The 17714-nt window shown below is 39.4% G+C and overlaps 1 protein-coding gene across 6 annotated transcripts; it reads left to right on the top strand.

Annotated features, from left to right (window-relative positions):
- Window positions 1-12889: 12889 nt before the first annotated feature.
- Window positions 12890-17714, top strand: LOC110794151 (uncharacterized). 6 transcript variants are annotated; one of them, XM_056836766.1, is made up of 5 exons: window positions 12890-13218; window positions 14276-14330; window positions 15690-15844; window positions 15976-16030; window positions 17349-17714. In XM_056836766.1, exons 2-5 carry the CDS (start codon window positions 14302-14304, stop codon window positions 17500-17502), a joined length of 393 nt encoding a protein of 130 aa, XP_056692744.1. In that variant the 5' UTR covers window positions 12890-13218; window positions 14276-14301; the 3' UTR covers window positions 17503-17714. The 6 variants fall into 6 exon arrangements, 2 of the variants coding, with proteins under 2 accessions (XP_056692744.1, XP_056692745.1); XM_056836767.1 differs by lacking the exon at window positions 15976-16030; XR_008927804.1 differs by lacking the exon at window positions 14276-14330 and having other exon boundaries at window positions 12892-13218; window positions 15690-16558.

Here is a 17714-nt window from a genome sequence, read left to right as displayed (position 1 = left end):
AGGCTTTTCGAAGTGCTTCAGAAAATCCGAACTTATTCTGTAAGGACTTTACAAGTGGCTTTAAAGAATAAACATCTCTTAGAAGACTTTACAAGTGCTTCAAGGAGAACAGAATATTCAAAGGACTTTCAAGTGGCTATTGATATTCTATTGTTTGATGTTCTATACCCTAGTAGGCATAGAGTTCAAGTCACTGGAACTATGAGATTCTTCTATTAGATAGTGAAGAAACATGGAGTTCAGGTCATTGAAGCTATGCGATTCTTCCATTAGATAGTGAAGAAACCTACAACTTGCAGTCAAACTATTATCATGTAGATTAATGAGTTTGTGACTTGTAAGAAAGCTATGACGAAACCCAGATTCCCTAAAATGGTTAGAGGCCATATATAGACTCAAATGTTTTAAATGGTTAGAGGCCATAAAACATACTCAATGTTTTGATGACAAAATTGAAATTTTGTTGATTTGCAAGAATAGTTTCACACCTATTGGTTGCAAGTTTGTTTTAAGGATAAAAACCATCAAACATGGAATTGTGTTCACACACAAAGCTATATTAGTTGCTAAAGGTTACAAGCAAATTCATGGCATGGATTGTGTTGAAACCTCATGCAAAATCGTAATGCTTAAGTCTATAATTCAAGCAATGATTGCATATTGGTACATATGGCAATTGGATGACAAAACGTATTCCTCAATCAAATGATGGAATACAATATGTACATGGTATGTCATAGAGTTTGTGGATCCAAATAAATGCTTGAAAAGGAAAGCTAGCTTATAAAATCTAAGTACAGATTTAAGCAAGCAATTGGGAATTGGAACTGTATTTTAGTGAAACTAATAAGTATTTTAGTTTCATAAAATATACATGATTCTTATAGATATATAAGAAGTTTAGTGGGAGTACTTAAAACTTAATTGGTCCTATGTGTATCACACACATATCTCTCTATTGTGAAATAACATTCAAATGCTAATGACTTAGATTTGAAATTATTCATCAATAATGGACCATGGCGAAACTTAGTACATACTGGGTATTAAGATCTATTTACAAAGATCTTATGATATTATTTTGGATTAAGTAATGGCATTTACTAAATCAAACACGAAAGTCTCCATTGGAGATATTCGACCCATGTGAATAAATCTAAGTAAAGGATGTTTGAACTATGTATAAGCATTTACTAAGTTAACATCAAAGAATCTAAAGAGATTCTTCACCTATATTATATGTCAAAGAATTTAGCTGGATTCAGTATCTACTGAAATTGAATGAGCTAAAGTTACATGAATAGAATTCAATTGGGAATTATTCTACAAAAGAATTTATCATGTATGATATAATATGAGGATCGCCAAAAACGTATCGTATGACTTTAGGCATGACGAACATATACCAATCTCTATTGATCTAAGTGAAGACCAATTAGATTGAGATCAAGAAAAACTTATGGTACCTGAAAAGGTACATAGGATTACTTCTTGATTCAAGGAAATAAAGATATGCTAAATATTGATGCTACACGCATAAACACTGGCAAAGGATCAAGCAAGACCCTTTGGAGTTAACCATTGACAAGGACGAGCTAAAGAGCATCGTGTTTTGAAATGGCAACATGGATTGAAGACCATGAGTTGTTGCGTGGGAAATTAAATATGTTCTAAGATATAGCTGGAAAGTCTTCCACATATCTGTGAACTGCTTGGATAAGCAAATCCAAACAAAGCATCACTAGCAACCTAAACAGTTGAAGTAAAAGTACTTATTGCCTAAGAAGCAATAAAACAGAGTTGTTTATATTAATGAGTTCTTCATTGAACTTGGGTGGATCACATGTCTGCTAACTTGATGATTCTTCATTACAAAATGCGTAGAACCACTATCGAAGTAAGAAAGACAAGATCACATAATAAACAAACTCAAAAGATCTTATCATCATATCTCGAAGAACATTCGATGAAAAGGATATTAAGATTGGCAAAGCATGATAACTAAACCTATGCAACAAGTGAGAAGCAACACTCACGTTGTAGCACTGGAAATCAAACATAGCTTTGAATTCCATGAAATGTTTTAAAGATGGGTTAGAGGCCCATGGTTGTAAAACATTGGGGTTGAACATTTATCATATATGAAATGTGTTTTCATATTCCATTTAATCTTGGTTTAGTATTAAATGATGAGTCCCTTCAATTTGACAATATATTCAAGATAGACTGTCAGGACCAGTCCTGTGACTAAGAAATGTCTATCAAGTGAACTTGAATGTCAAAAGTTGAAAATGGTCCCTAGTCGGAGTTTTCTATAAAATTGGACGCATAGAAAACGTTAGACGACTAGAATGCAAGATGACTAGTAGTTCTGTTTCTTGAACTATGTGGACATGGCAATGTCATAATCATTTGCACAGATACTTACTTTGGGAAGACTAGTATCGGACAAGACCTATGAAACTTTACTGTAAGAGATGAAAATCTGTCATAAGTAAATTTCATTAAAATTATTAGACACTAAATCCTCAATACCTGAGTGATTTGAGATTACTTGTTTGAGAACTGGTTGCTTTGACGTTGACCAACCGTCGCACCGTAAAAGGAGGCTATAAAGGCAACGCTCAGGTAATCACCTATCAAACGAAGTCTAATCTCAAGATCGCAAGATTGGGATTGTCCTCCCATAAATCGGGATGAGATGCTTAAAAGTTGTACAAGGCCACTCGGAGAGCTAGAAACTGTGAAATGCATGGCCGTGCTCGGATGAATCATAGGCTATGATTATCTGTTTATTTGATCAGTTGAACTCTGAAACCGAGGAACACCTCTGGACATAATAAGGATGACAACTCTTACCTTATGTTCAAGAGCAAGCATCGAGCGACAAAGGAATTAGGAAATGCACACTTGTCCCTAAGGACAAGTGGGAGACTGAAGGAAATAATGCCCTTGGTCCAAGTATGCATTCTATGTTAAGTCTAATAAATGCGGTTCAGTATTAATTAACAAGTTAATAATTCAGTGAGATCAAGTGAGCTGAATGCCTAGCTAGAGGCCGCTTCAGTTCAAGTGGAATTAATGATATTAATCCACAGCTTACTCTTGACTGAACCCGTAGGGTCACAGAAATAGTACGTAAACGGATCAAGTATTTAATAGCATTAAATACTCCATCTATGAATATTCGGAACCGACGGATCTTGGTTTCAGTGGGAGCTAAGATCGTCACAGGCAAGGAATGAATACTCCGGAAACGATGATATTGCCGGAAACGGAAATATGGATCGTATCGGAAATATAAATATTATCCAAGTCGTAGATGTTGCCGGAAACGGAAACATGGTACGTGTCGGAAAATATTATCGGAAATGGAAATATTGCCAGAATCGGAAATATTGCCGGAAACGGAAATATTGTCAGAATCGGAAATATTACCGGAATCGGAAAATAATTCCGGAAACGGAAATATTAAATATTTGTTCGAAACGGAAATTAATTCCGGAATCGGAAATATTAAATATTGTTCGTATCGGAAATGAATTCCGGAATCGGAAAATTTAATCGGAAGCGCATCGTACGAATAAGCATCGGACGAGGCCTGCCGGACGAGGCCCAGCACGAAGCCAGGCCATCGCCCAGCAAGCCAAGCGCGCCGCACAAACAGCCACGCCAGGCCCAGCGCAAGGCCAGGCCCAGCAGGCTGCGCGCAGCGCGCAGCGCGCGCGGGCGCTGAGTGGGCTGCTGCTCGCGCGCACGCATGAGGCCCATCGTGGTTGCCGTGCGTGTGTGTGCAAGTGTTTGTGTTCGTGCACGTTTCCTAAAACATGCAGAGTTCGGTTAATGATTAAATTCCTAATTCTATTTGATAAATTAATTAAATTAGAGTTCTTGTAGGATTCTAGGTTTAATTAATTTGTATCTGAATAGGATTTCGATTCCCTTTCCATACCGCTATAAATATGAGGCTAGGGCTCACAATTTATAACACAAGTTTAAAAGTATTCAAAGTGAGTTTTTGAGAGAAAAATTCAGTCACACATTTGCCTATAAAGTGCCGAAAATAATAGTACCTTAAGGGCGATTCTAGTTGGTCAATCTTAAGGCGGATCCGGACGTGCTGTGGACTATCTACGGAGGGACGACACTTGGAGTCCTAAAGACTTGTTCTTGTTCGGTTCGGGCGCAGCTAGGGAAGGCACGCAACAAAGAGTATGCATCTAATCTATGCTAAATGATTATGTGTAAATAATATGTTTTCCTGGGTTTATGGTTTTTCCGCATGATTTATGAATTGTCATATGTATCATAACCTAACACACCCATCCGTTCTCGATCTCTTCTAGTGTTGATGCGGGAGAGATTAACCGGGTTGGATCGAAACCTTCATCTTGTAAAGCTAGGGTAGTCATCACAGTCTCGTCCTCCACAGGCCTCGATTCGTTAAACAATGTCCATAGAGCCTGGTTGTCCAATATTTGAGCTGTTTTAGTCTTGGTGAGGTGGGGTGCCTCATCCAAGGAGTGGCAGTCATGGAAAATTTCAAATCCGGGTTTTAGCAAGCCATCCTGAACGAAGGGTTCAGGGAAATCGCAGCATGGGTGTTCTTCTCCTTCCCGAACGAACATCCCGTTAAGGGTTCTTTGATACGGGGGAAGGAGGGTGGTTTGTTTGGCTTTGTTAAGGCGTAGCCCAGACAGGCGGTCAGCAATATCTTCCTCCGTTGGTTCATAGCCTAAGCCAAAGGGAGTAGATGTGTTGGGTAAAGGATGGAATGTGCATTCCTTCTTCCTTATGCCCAATGGGGTTCCAGGGAAATAACCTTGAGCTAACAGCATTCTAGGGATGACTCGGGATGCGTGCGGGTCTAGGAATGCTGGATCATAATCTTCGATGAACTGGATTGTTTCTTCCATTTGAAAACCGTAAAGGTCGTCCGCAGTTTCGGCCGTTCCAACCATAGTACAACTGATGTCGAGAGGAGGGGCGCGGATTTCTAGTATTACCCCATTATGGTTAAGTTTAACCATTTGGTGCAGGGTAGAAGCCACACCTCCTAAGTCATGGAGCCAAGGTCGCCCCAAGAGGAGGTTGAAAGTGGGCTTGATGTCGATTATTTGAAACTCCGTGGTGCGTGCCATAGGCCCGGTTTGTATGGTAAGGTTGATTTTTCCCAATACAGGCCTTCGGGAGTTATCATAAGCTCGTACCCCTTGCGTGGAGGTTTGGAAGTCATCGTTTCCTAGCCCCAAGCAATGGGCGGTTCGCGATGGGCAGACATTAACCGCCGAACCATTATCTACGAGCGCTAGGGGGATGTTTTGTCCTTTGCATCCAACCACTAGATAAAGGGCTTTATTGTGAGCACCCCCCTCTTTGGGCAAGTCTTTGTCAGTGAAAACTATGGTCTTTTCTCCGGCATCTCTCGTGACATGGCTAACCAATGAGTCAGGTGTGATATCTGTAGGTACTGAGATGAGGTCGAGTGAGCGAATAAGCTTTTCGCGATGTTCCTTTGAAGTACACATGAGATCCCAGATGGTAATCTCGGCCTTGGTTCTTTTTAGTTGTTTCAAGAGAGGATTTTCAATGACTTCTGCGACGGTGGCGTGCCGTCCATTCTCAGGAGTTTGCCTAACTGGGATGTCGTCCATAGGAGGTGGGTGAATATCCGGTTGGTATATTCTTCTGGATCGGGTGAGGTTGTCGACCTGGGCTCCTGAGGGGTGGTGTCAATGAGAGCATACCCGGGCCAAGTTTCAGTGAAGAGGTCCTGGCCCGACACTTGAGATAGGTAAATATCTTCAGCATCATCATCCCACACACCGCACCCTTCTCTATCGATTCGATCCATAGGGACCACAGCAAGTGGTGCACCTTGAGGCGTGATGTACACCGTGGGGTCGAAGTTCTCTGGTTGGTCGAGAGAGATGTGACAAGAGCCGAGTGGGCTCTTGTTGTTGTTGGGTTTGCCAACGTTAGGGAGAGGTATCACTTCATCCTCTATCATGTCCTGGATCGTATGTTTTAGATTCCAGCAGTTTTCAGTGTCATGCCCATTTCCTTGATGGAATTTGCAGTAAGTACCTTTGACCCAATATTTTCCCTTGACAGGAGGGTCACGGGTGGGGCCTATAGGTCTCAACTTTCCTTGATTGGTTAGTCTTTCAAAGGCTTGTACCAAATTTGACCCGAGTGGGGCAAACTTTCGGTCTCGGACCCATCTTCCAGGGCTTCTTCGGGCGGGAGTCTCTTCTACAGCATGTACTTCTTGGGCTTGGGATGTGTTACCCCGATTATAGGTGTTGTTTTTATATGTGGGTTTTCTTTGTATGGTTTTGGCGAGGTCGTCCTCGATATTTTTTCCCACATCATAAACTCTTTTGAAAGTATCAAGTCCCAGGTACCTAAGGTGTTGTGTGTAGGCCGGGTCCAGGTTGTCAATGAATTTTTGGACCAATTCTGTTTCCGGAGGCCTATTGATTAGCTGGGCCGCCTGATCCCTCCATCTAGCAAAGTAGGTTGTGAAACCCTCATTTTTCTTTTGGAAGCTAGAGGACTTCCAGCTCGCGCATGGTGACTTGAAAATCCATGTTCGACGAGTATTGCTTGATGAAGACATTGACAAAGTCTTCCCAAGTGGGGAAGAGCTTAGGGTCCTGGTGATAGTACCATTTGAGCGGCACAGGTTCCAAGGACAAAGGAATGGCAGGTAAATACATGGACTTGTCCACGCCTTTCAAGTTCATGGCATTCACAAAGCTCAGTAGATGATCACGGGGATTGTCCGTGGCCTTGAACTTTGGTAAGTCAGATGAACTGAACTTTTCTGGTAGTTTGCCAGGAAAAGGTTCAGGATCGAGGGAGAAGTATTTGCTCCCCATGGTTTGCTGTAGGACCATTTTTTCAATCCTCTTCTCGTTATCGAGGTCATTTTTGGCTTGTGCAGCCGCTAAAGCTTCATTTTCCATTTTCAATTGGCCCATAAGTTGGGTCATTTGGACCATCTGGTCTAAAAAATCTTCGATGGACATGTTTGAAGGTGCGAAGCGAGTTTGGGGAAGAGGAGATCCTTGAAATGAGGGACGACGGACGGAGCTTGGAGTCACTAAACCTGATGTTGGCGGTGTATCTTCGAGACGCACTAACCGTTGATTCCCTGATCGGCACCAAGTGGAAGGACCAGTCCTAGGCATAAGATAAGCTAAAGTTTAGGTTCGCAAAGTTTCAAGCATTACTTAGTCTAGACTTCGACTCTCTCTATTGGTTTTTTGCTCTTTCTTTTATTGGTACACTTTTTGGTTTTTTTTTTGGTCATTCTTTGAATTTTCGAAACACTTGCTCGTGTGACATTCATAGTTATTTGCATGTTCGATTTTTAGTGCTGGGCATTGTCGTCGTAGGAGGCCTAACAACGACGCAAAGAGTCATTAATTTTTTTTTTTTTTACGAGTCGCTTTTGAAATCGAGTGCTTTTCTTACGCCCTCGTAGCAATTCTTTTTACGAACATTTTTTGTGCTACGTATTTTCCTTTTGCGCGGGCACCGAGGCTGCTGCGCCTGACCAGAAGGCCAAGCAGCAACTTCGGCGCCCAGCGTCAGGCGTGAGAAATTCTGGCGCCCAGCCAGGGGCGTTGAAAATGCGTCCCTGGCTGATTCTCGTTTCCTGTTTGCGTCTACTTTTGTTTATGCGACTTCGATTTGCGTGCTTGCCTAATAACGTCCTTTACGCGTTGTGCAGCGTTTTGTGGGATTCGTTACAGGCCATCCCGAGCGTCGCTTATTTTTTTGGCGATCATTCGGGTTTGCGGAATACGTATTTCTGTATAACTCTTTGGCAAATTAGTCTATGAATGTTTGGGAAATTTTTAAGGTCGTTGGTTTTCTAGGATAGTTTGTCACACACAATCACATATTTCGCTACACATAACTAACATTCATCATGAGGCGATAATAACACGTCATGTAGTTTATGATAGGCTTCTATGGGTAGTTATTTGCGCCTGGCTTGGTACCGCTTCTATCGTAGATCCAACACATGCCCCGGTCGAGGTAGTGTCTTCAACAGACGAATTTCGCTCAAGAGGCCAACCCGCAAGTGCAAGCCAAGGGGGCATGCAGGCGAGAGGGACCTAATGAGCGAGCGATTGGGTTCGGGATAGGTGTACTACCTGCACAAGTACCGAGTGGGCAACATGCGCGGTGTATGCACCCCCCTATTGGCGAAAAAAGGTATCCTTAGTCCCAACTCCCGAGGGAGCCGAGATTCGTTATGCTGTTCTGCCCGTTCACATTAATATGCTGATTTTCAGGTCGTCCCAACTTGATGGGGAAATAAACGCGGGGTAGGATCGTTTCACCCTTCGGCTATTTTGATTACCTACAAGAACGAGTATTTCCTTCACCATCCCCAGTGGAGTCGCCACTGTGAGGGAGTCGAAAAAGCACGAGGCTAATGCGTGACCTCGTCCCTCATGGGTGTGACGATTCTTTTTATTCAATCAAGTGTAATTGGATTTCCTATGAGTTTACACCCAATTTAACTAGTAATATAGGAGTCGTCATTCAGTTTTTAACGACAATGAGAAAAACTGACAAAACCCGGTTATCGTGACATAAAGGGAGTGCAATTACGTTTGACCACGACGGCCGTAGCTTCCCTTGTGATCCCTGGTGTGGGGATCTCTCAACATACACCCGCAAGGTAGAGATTGAAGGTTCGGGGGACTGTAACTACCGAGAGGAGTACTCACTCGTCGATAACTCCAGAGGCAGGATATCCTTACTAGCTCAGCATAAATAATTGAAGGGACATGCGTTAACTATTAAACTAATCTGAGTTGATTTTAGCAATATGAAACATATAATACTAGATCGATCGCGATTATCTGATTTAAATAGCATTAAGGGACCTAGCATGATAATCCAATTTCCCAAAATATTATATTTGTTAGGCGTGGTAGAACAATCAAATTTAGTTAGTTTAACAGTTCATAAAAAGGGCGAGAAAAGCAATTAAATCATAGAAAAGGGACACATTACGACGCACCCTTGAGAGGTGCGTCACGGTTCTCAGAAAACTAACCACTTTGACTTTGCTATTTCTCCTTTTTATTTAACGAATCTCAAATTATGGGACTGGATACGTTCTGTTCGATTTATGGATCGATTGCGACAGAACGCGTGAACAATTTCGCAGCGTGAGGCTTAGGCTAGGGGTTGGAGTCAATACTCAAAATATGAATTGTGTGTTGTTGTCCTTTTCACGTCGAACTTAAGGCCCTATTTATAGAAAACAGTTCGTGGAAAGATAGAATTGCAGAACTCTAATCCACGAGGAATTAGGAAAAAACACGTACCAGGTATTTTCAGCGCCCAGAGCCAGGCGTTGAAAATAGGATCTGGGCCGTTTTTCTTAGTCAGATTCGGATTCCTAGAATCCGGAGTATTTGAGATTTAATTGAGTCTTTTAGTGCGTATTAAACTTGTGACGGGATGCGTCTGGGCCCGTTACGAACTCTAAGCTCGTTAGGATTTTAATTAATACGTGACTCCTATTTTCGAATCATATTAGGAATAGGATTCTCTCGCAATTTCTATCTCATATAGGATTTATGTTGGAGTGCAACACCTAATTCTGACAGGTTTCTATCTTTTATGACTTGCCACTTTTAACAATTACCGATTACGGCAGTTACTATTTTAGCAGGTTTCCATAAATAGCAGGTTTCTATAAATAGCAGGTTTCGGGTGAAATGAAAAGGGGAATTGAGATTCGTTATTTTGTAGGAGATGCGTTGTCAAGTGGAGATTTACGTTTTCATCATCGAACCTTCCCTTTCGGGAATGGGGACAAAAGTATGTGTCTACACATAGCCATGATCAACACACAAAAACAAAGCACGTAATCAGCAAAGCTCAGTACTACATACCAAAACAATAATAATCGTAACATGATTCTATTAAACGAACAACCCTAACATGATACTAATAAAACATAAGTAAGGATAACCATAACTGATGAGCGAGATTTATGTCGCTCTTAGCTTAGGATTTTATGTTAGTTTTTACGCTTTTTTTATAGTTTTTATAGCTTTTTGTGTGAATTTTATAAGTTTCGTTATATCTTGTGCTTTATAGGTGATTATGATGAAAAGTGATGGAAAACAAGTAGAATCAAAGCAAAACAGGGATTGTGCGATCGAGTGATGATTTGTGCGCCCGAACAAAGGAGTGCAAATGGGTATCAAGGACTATCCAGTTCTGTGCGATCGAACGTGCTCTGTTGTTCGGTCGCGCATAATGGATTTTTGGAGGCAGAATGTCTCAAATTCGGAAAGCGACCGCACGGTCTTTATGTTCGACTGCACAGGCATTGTGCGATCGAACGTGCTCTGTTGTTCGGTCGCACAGAATTGATTTTTGGAGGCAGAATGTCTCAAATTTGGGATGCGACCGCACAAGGTTTTCTACTCGACCGCACAAGAGTTGTGCGCCCACACAAGCCCTTCTGTTCGAGCGAATCATACTGCAGAGGAGATATAAGCCAAAGAAACCCCATTCGACCGAACAGGGTTCCTCGTTCGGTCGCACATGACGAAGGAACACTAGTACATAATTGAGCTTATGTAACACGTGTTGGTAACACTTTTTGAAATGCAAAATTAGTAGATTATTAAGTAACACTTTGGTAACATTTTTAAAAAAATGTAACACTCAAGACAACACTTTTAATATAGGTAACATTTTATGGTATCACTTTTAAAATAGGTAACATGTTATGGTAACACTTTTCAAATAGGTAACAATTTATGGTAACACTTTAAAAATAGGTAACATTTTATGGTAACACTAAAAAGTGTTACCTTATTTTTTTAAAAGAAAATTAAATATTTGTAATGAAAATAAGGGTTAATCCCAAAAATTTACTATTTTCCGACAAAAGGAAAAAAAGAAACGTGGGTTTAGTTTTCAGAAAAATTGACCTTAGGTTTAGTTTTCAGAAAAACCCACTAATACAAAAGTCGGAATAAGTAACACTGAATAGAGAACGCTTAAGTGTGGTAGGCGTTTCGTAGGATAATATAGAACGCCAAACCGTGATAACTCGCTTACTTAACAGTTTCGTATTTTTACCATAATAAAAAATACGGTTTTTTCATGAAATGCCCCCGAGGTTTCACGAAATTCACCAAATACCCCTGCGTGTTTCAAAATACATAATATACCCCTATTTTTTTCGTACTGTTCACCAAATACCCCTATTTTGACTTTCCGTTAGTCATCCGTTAAGTCCTGTTTATAATTCAACAAATGCACCTATTTATAAACTTTTTGCACAATATACACCTATTTGTAAACTTGTTTGCACCAAATACCCAAACTGCTTTTAAACTGCAGAATTTGATTCTAACGGCTAGTTTGCATTTCTACTTTTTCCTAGCAATATGAAGTAGAACAATTAATAACAAATTTCCAGCAATAAACAGGGATTATATTCCATAAATAACTGATTAATTTGTAGAGTAGCTTTATATATATATATTTGAAGTATATATTGGCAGTTGTTAAACAAGTATAAAGACAAAGAGAAGCCCCAACTCGTACTTCCTTGCAGCAGTTGCAAGGTTATGACCTGTGGTAATCCTTGCTCTAGCTGCCTTAGAAATACAGAAATAACTAAGCGAGGGAACTAGATTGTGAATTCAGAGCAATAATTTGATAAGGATTAACATCAGAGCAATAATTTAACCCAGTATTTTGCTTCAGGGTTGTGTTAGTAGTTTTATTACAATGGCAATGTTCTACGTGCTGAGCATTACTGAGATAATTAGGATTCTAAAACAAACAGAAGCAGTAGACTTGTTGAGCAGGTGCCACCCTCCGTGCCCATACTCAACAATCTCCTTAATGATCTCAACCTCGACATCACCGGAGTCACTTCATTCATTGCTGGTGGTGGCACAAAATTCATATAGTCATCTCCCATTTTTTGCACTTTTTTGCTTGTATTGATTCAAGTGAAATAAAAATTATTTACATAAATTAAGATAAACCCAGATTTGGAATTTAACAGAAGAACAAAACCCAGAAAGGAATCCTTAAAATTCAGAAGCGCGCAAAACCCAGATTGAAAATATTGTAAACGTCGGCGGCGATAATTGAGTCGATGATGGAGTCGAATTGTTGTTGCTAGGGTGAATAATTGAAGAAGTTTTAGCTGTTTGGAGTTTGGTAGAGAGAAGGAGTTGGTTCGAGGAGAGAGAATTGAGCAGGCACTGCCGTCTTCTCCTTCCTTCGTTGCCGTCGCGCCGTCTTCTCCTTCCTTCGTTGCCGCTGCGCCGTCTTCAACTTCCTTCGTTGTAGCCGCGCCGTCTTCTCCTTCCTTCGATGCCGCCGCGCCGTCTTCTCCTTCCTTCCTCGATCTCCTCTCGCCGCCAGCCTTCAACCTTCGTCGGCGGCAATAGTGGATTCTCCGGACTTCCTACCACCTGCACTACCCAATCACCGGAAGAAGAGGCTTGTATTTCTGGGTAATTTGAGGTGAATCAATGGTTATTGATTAATTGGGGGTGAGATTGAAGATGGGTAAGAAACAACAGAGGAGATGAGAGGAGAGAGAAGGAAAGATATTTTTTTTTAAGTTAAAATGTCGAATATTGGTAATAAGGGTATAAACGTAAATTAATACTAACGGATCACTAACGGCCGTTAAATCCAAGGGTATTTGGTGCACTTTAAGTTTAAATAGGGGTATATTATGTATTTTGAAACACGCAGGGGTATTTGGTGAATTTCGTGAAACCTCAGGGGCATTTCATGAAAAAACCGTAAAAAATAATTAAATTAAATACATATATACAACTTATAACATAAAGCGGTGCTAATTAGTGCATACTATCAACTTGGAAGGAAAAAAGAAATTAAAATAAATCTAATTAACTCTGCAAAAACTTAAATTTGAGCGCAAAACCAAAACCCAAAACCAAATTCAAATAGAAACTCTAATCAGGCAAACTCAACTGATCGTATAATCGTATATCTAGGGTTTACACAAAACAAACACCAAAATCCATCTCCCATTCCCGCAAAACCAAAACCCAAAACCGCGAACCACAACCGATCTCCGTCGCCGCACCGCCGTACTGCAATACCGCCGCCGCTCCTTTTCAACGTCCGGTGAACGCTGATCGATTCTCTAGCACTCTGAATTTCAAGGTTGGTATCCTTAATTTTGTTCTACTGAGTAAACTGATGGCAGTGTTGATTTCTTTACCCTAGAATTTGATTTATGTTACTGGGTTTTCACCGCAATTAGATTTGGTTAATCGATTGATTTTAGATACAAGTTTGAATATTTTTGATGGCAGTGTTGTCGCTATTTGAGAAAAGATGAATAAGAAAAGAAAAGGGAGTGGTGTTGATGATAATTGTGAAAACCTAATTAAAACCCCAATTAATCACCTGTGATTGATTAATGAAGATAGAGGGTCGATAATTAGGGCACGTTTATCGCTTGAGGAATGTTCTAGGTTAAGGAAGAAGTGTAAAGAAGACGTGGGTAAGTAGTGATGTTTTTGATGGATCGTCGTGTGCTACTAAAATAAACTACAGAGTAAACTGCAGCAACCAACAAAACACCAACACAATCCCATCTCAGTATGTCTTTAAACACCACCTCAGTAGGTTTATTTTAGATAAATATCAGTTTACTGAAACAAAATCCCCCCCCAGCATTTCTCAAGAACTCTACACAGTAAAGATTTCATCATCTAGGGGGTGCACCTGTATATTCAGGTCAGATTAAATCATTTGATAAAAAGAGACTTTAAATAAAAGGTTTAATATGTATTATCACTCAACATTTCAGCTATAACATTAACATCAAATAACCAGGATATATGTTTGAAATGATATGTGAAGCTTCCTCTAGAGGCTTCTCCGCTTTTGTCTCTGATCTTGCTAAGCCATACCTGTCACTCATTACTATTTCACATCCAATATGTTCTCTTAAAACTCAAATGTTTGATACAAAAGTATAGGGGAATCACCTGATTAAGTGTACATATGAGACAAGTTGGTTCTTAGAAGTAAAAATCAGTGCTCTTTCATGGTATATTAATGCTCTATTAGTGTTGCTGTGTCTAGAAACTGGTTTTATTGAAATTCTGTTGTTGTTCGACTTGGAACTTCTTTTCCCCCGTTTCATCCTAACTGGTTTATTCCTTATTTTGCTAATTAATTATTTTCCATAATGTTCTTCTTGATTCACCAGTTTAACAGGCGATCGAGTATACGCATATGCAACCTATATTGGTTAAAGATACAAAGTATGTCCAAGGATGTGCATTATGTGTTAGAACAATTATTTTGAGTTTCCTTGTTCCCTGAAGTGCCTGAATTAAATTTTAGCTAACTAGAGTATAAATCTATTATTTAGTTAATTGCTGAATTATCTTCGTAAAAGTAAAATTCTGAAGTACCTGAATGGACTATTCATCTAATTTTCAATTGCTTAGGAGTAAATGTGATAAGTAATGTTCGTGGAACACACAATTGTTGTTATTTATACTTCATTTGTTACTTCTGCAAAACCTGACTGTGTGAATGTTCGCCTAATCAACTGCTCTTGCTTGTGTATTTTCCTGTTAACTGATGCCTGTTTTTCATCCTTGGACAGCAGGCGACTCTTTAGATAATTCTTAACTGATCAGAACAGATTATTGCCTTAGTGTGCGATTGTACGTGTTTTTAGTTTAGCAGTTTGAAAATTTAGTAGTTTGGTAAATAAAAATTGGTTTGGTTGTGATTGTGAGTGTGTGTGTTTTGGTTTGGTTTGGTTTGGTTTGGTTGTTATTGTGAATCTATTTCTCAGGGATGTATTTGGATACAAAAAAAAGTTGAATTTTAATTTAAAAGAAAGCACTTTATTGGCAAACCGCAAAAGTGCTAAGGTTTATGTGTTCTCTCCAAGGATATAAATCCTGAGGCATGGCATGTAGAGGAAAAAGTTCATGGACTTGGATAACTTTGAGGGCTAAGTTTAGGATATATGTAAAATTGTATATGCACGTTGATGGACGGGCTGTACTAAAGATTTGAGGTGAATTATCAATGTTCCGATTCTTCTCAACCATGTTGCCAATGTTGGATTGAAACAATTTTCTTGTATAATTACTATTTTCTCCTCTGTATCTCGATTTCATGGACTCTGACGGTAACATTATCTTTTCTGCTGCTTCTTCTTTCCTCTTCCATGGTGCCAAGTATCTCCGCTCTTCTCATTTCCCAAGGCGTTGGTACCTCTCCTATCATACTTGTCTTCTCCGATCTTCCCTCTCAATCTAGCAGAGACTCTTTAAGGAAATTAATTCAACAAGACCTCCAATAATAATTTCGAAGATTCTAAAGCAAACCTCAATATTAGGAAATTAATTGAGCTTTGGAATCTTCTACGGTATTAATGGAAGTGTTGTTGAAATATTAGAGAATGGTGTTAGGATCTAAGCTCTCTTCTTCCCCTTCCTCTGCTTCCAGTTGATTGTATTGAAAGAAACAAAAATGATCTTATGCTTAGTGCACAGGTGTATTTTGTTTGAGATTATTTGAACAAAATAACGGTTTGATTATTTAATTATGGAGTTCTTTGTTTAAATTTCATCTAAATTTTTTATTTCTTCTCGTGGCAGGAAGACGGAATTTTTTCTGGCAGTGGTGAAATTGGCAGTGTCAAATTCCGGCGCGGGTGGTGGTGAGGTCCTTTGGTCCCGGTGTTGTGTTCTTCTTTACTCCCAATTTTTTTTACGAGAGAAAGTCAGAATTGTCAGGGTCTCAGCCTCACAAGGTCTGAAATTATATCAATATGAGTGTCTTCTTACGAGTTGCGACATTTGGTTTACATATTGAATGTTCATGAAGAATGACAGAATATTTCGAATCATATGGTGCTAACAAAAAATTAATTATATGAATCAGAGACCTTAGTGACAATCACATTGGGGATACAAGTCTTGCCAGTTTACCTCCCACGGTGAAGACCTTGTTCGGCTACTTTTTTTGTTGTTATTATTATTCTTAGTATAATATTGCGAGCAATGTTACTATTTATAATTATGGCATCGTTTATATACTATCGATGGTTCATTTCAGATAATCAGTTTACTGGTTGCATTTCTGACTTGTCTGTATTTAGTCAATTGGTGTTTTGTGATTTTACAACTCTGTGAACTTAGCATCAATTGGTTGAATGTGGGATTTAGCTATTTGACGGTGTTCCTGCGTGTTTTGTAGTAATATGGAGTTCCGATTATGGTATAAAGGTAAATTGAGTTATCTTAGAGCAAGGAACAACATGAACTTGAATTTATAATGCATATGTTTTAGGCTTACAGGAAAATCTGTTTTGACCATAAGTACTGTCTGTTTTATATCAATGTCAGAGCTTTGGAAGTGATTTCTGGTATGACAGGAGCCGGTGGAAACGTGGGTACGGTCTAAGCTCAGCTGATATTCTTCGAAGGATCTCAATACACAAAAGAGAGGGGAATAACTTATATGGGTATAATGATTGTAGCATGTACTCTACCCATAGTTGCCATATACTCCCCACAATGGGGAGGTATGTTTTTGTTGTCCTAGATTAGGTTGTTGTTCTAAGGCCTTTAAAACTTAATTATATGAAAACGAGCATTTTCTCTAAGTTATGTACTGCAGTCTGATAGGGATTCTTTCAAATGTTCATCGGTTGAGATATACTTGGAGTTAGTTCAATAGTCAACCCACCTTAGTGCCCACAAGGAACAAAAGATAGTCTGGGAACTTGAATTCTTTCAAATGTTCATCGGTTGAGACATCTATTCCAGGGTTGGAACAAGTAGTTGTATAGTACCTATTAGCTTTTACACGTATGGTCTTATGTCCTAGACGTAATAATTTTAAGAGTAAATAATAGTTCTATATAGAGTTGGCCGTTGACATTAGCTGTATTGATTCTTTTATTTTTAATTAGAGTTGCGGAGAGTAGTTTTTCTGAGACTTACCTCAGGCAATTAGGCTGTCAGTACTCAATGAGTTACAGCAATCAAGCCCCTTCCTATTGGCCAAGTCCTCGTGGAGAAATGTGCTTGTAACTCTTGGAAGAGGCTGTCAGTTGCTCATTATAGCTAACTCTTTTCACCTCAACTCAGCTATGCTTAGCCTGAATGGTTTTCTGAAACTTTTTATATTGCTAGAACATCTTTGAGAGTCTATACTAACTTCCAAACTCAAAAATTTACAAGGTCAACTGATACACAATTTAGCTTTCTTCTTCAATATAGCTTCGACTAAAGCAAAATTCTGTCCTGCAGGATCTCATACTGTTGTCGCTGCTATTTGCTGCTGTTTCCGTCTGCTGATGTTTCCGTCTGCTGTTACGGTTGCTGTACTGCTGTCACTGCTGCATGCTGTCTGCTGTTGTTGTTACTGTTGTTAGTAGAACTGTTGTCTGTTTGCAACTGCTAGCTGATGTCTCCTATTACTACTGCTGTTTATTTGCTGTTGTGCTGACTATTATGAATTTGGTAGTCTAGAGATCGAAGTCGACGAAGTTGACCGAAATTGTCTTTCGTTTTGTTTTGATTATTAGATTGTTTAGCCAAACAAAAAAATTGGTGTTTGTGGATGTTATTTTAAGAAACTATGAAATTATATAAATTCCAATTATTTATCGTATA

The sequence above is a fragment of the Spinacia oleracea genome, chromosome 2 (assembly GCF_020520425.1).
Source record: "Spinacia oleracea cultivar Varoflay chromosome 2, BTI_SOV_V1, whole genome shotgun sequence".
Lineage (NCBI taxonomy): Eukaryota > Viridiplantae > Streptophyta > Magnoliopsida > Caryophyllales > Amaranthaceae > Spinacia > Spinacia oleracea.
Note: the sequence above shows the minus strand (reverse complement) of the source record. Positions and strands in the feature narration are given on the sequence as shown.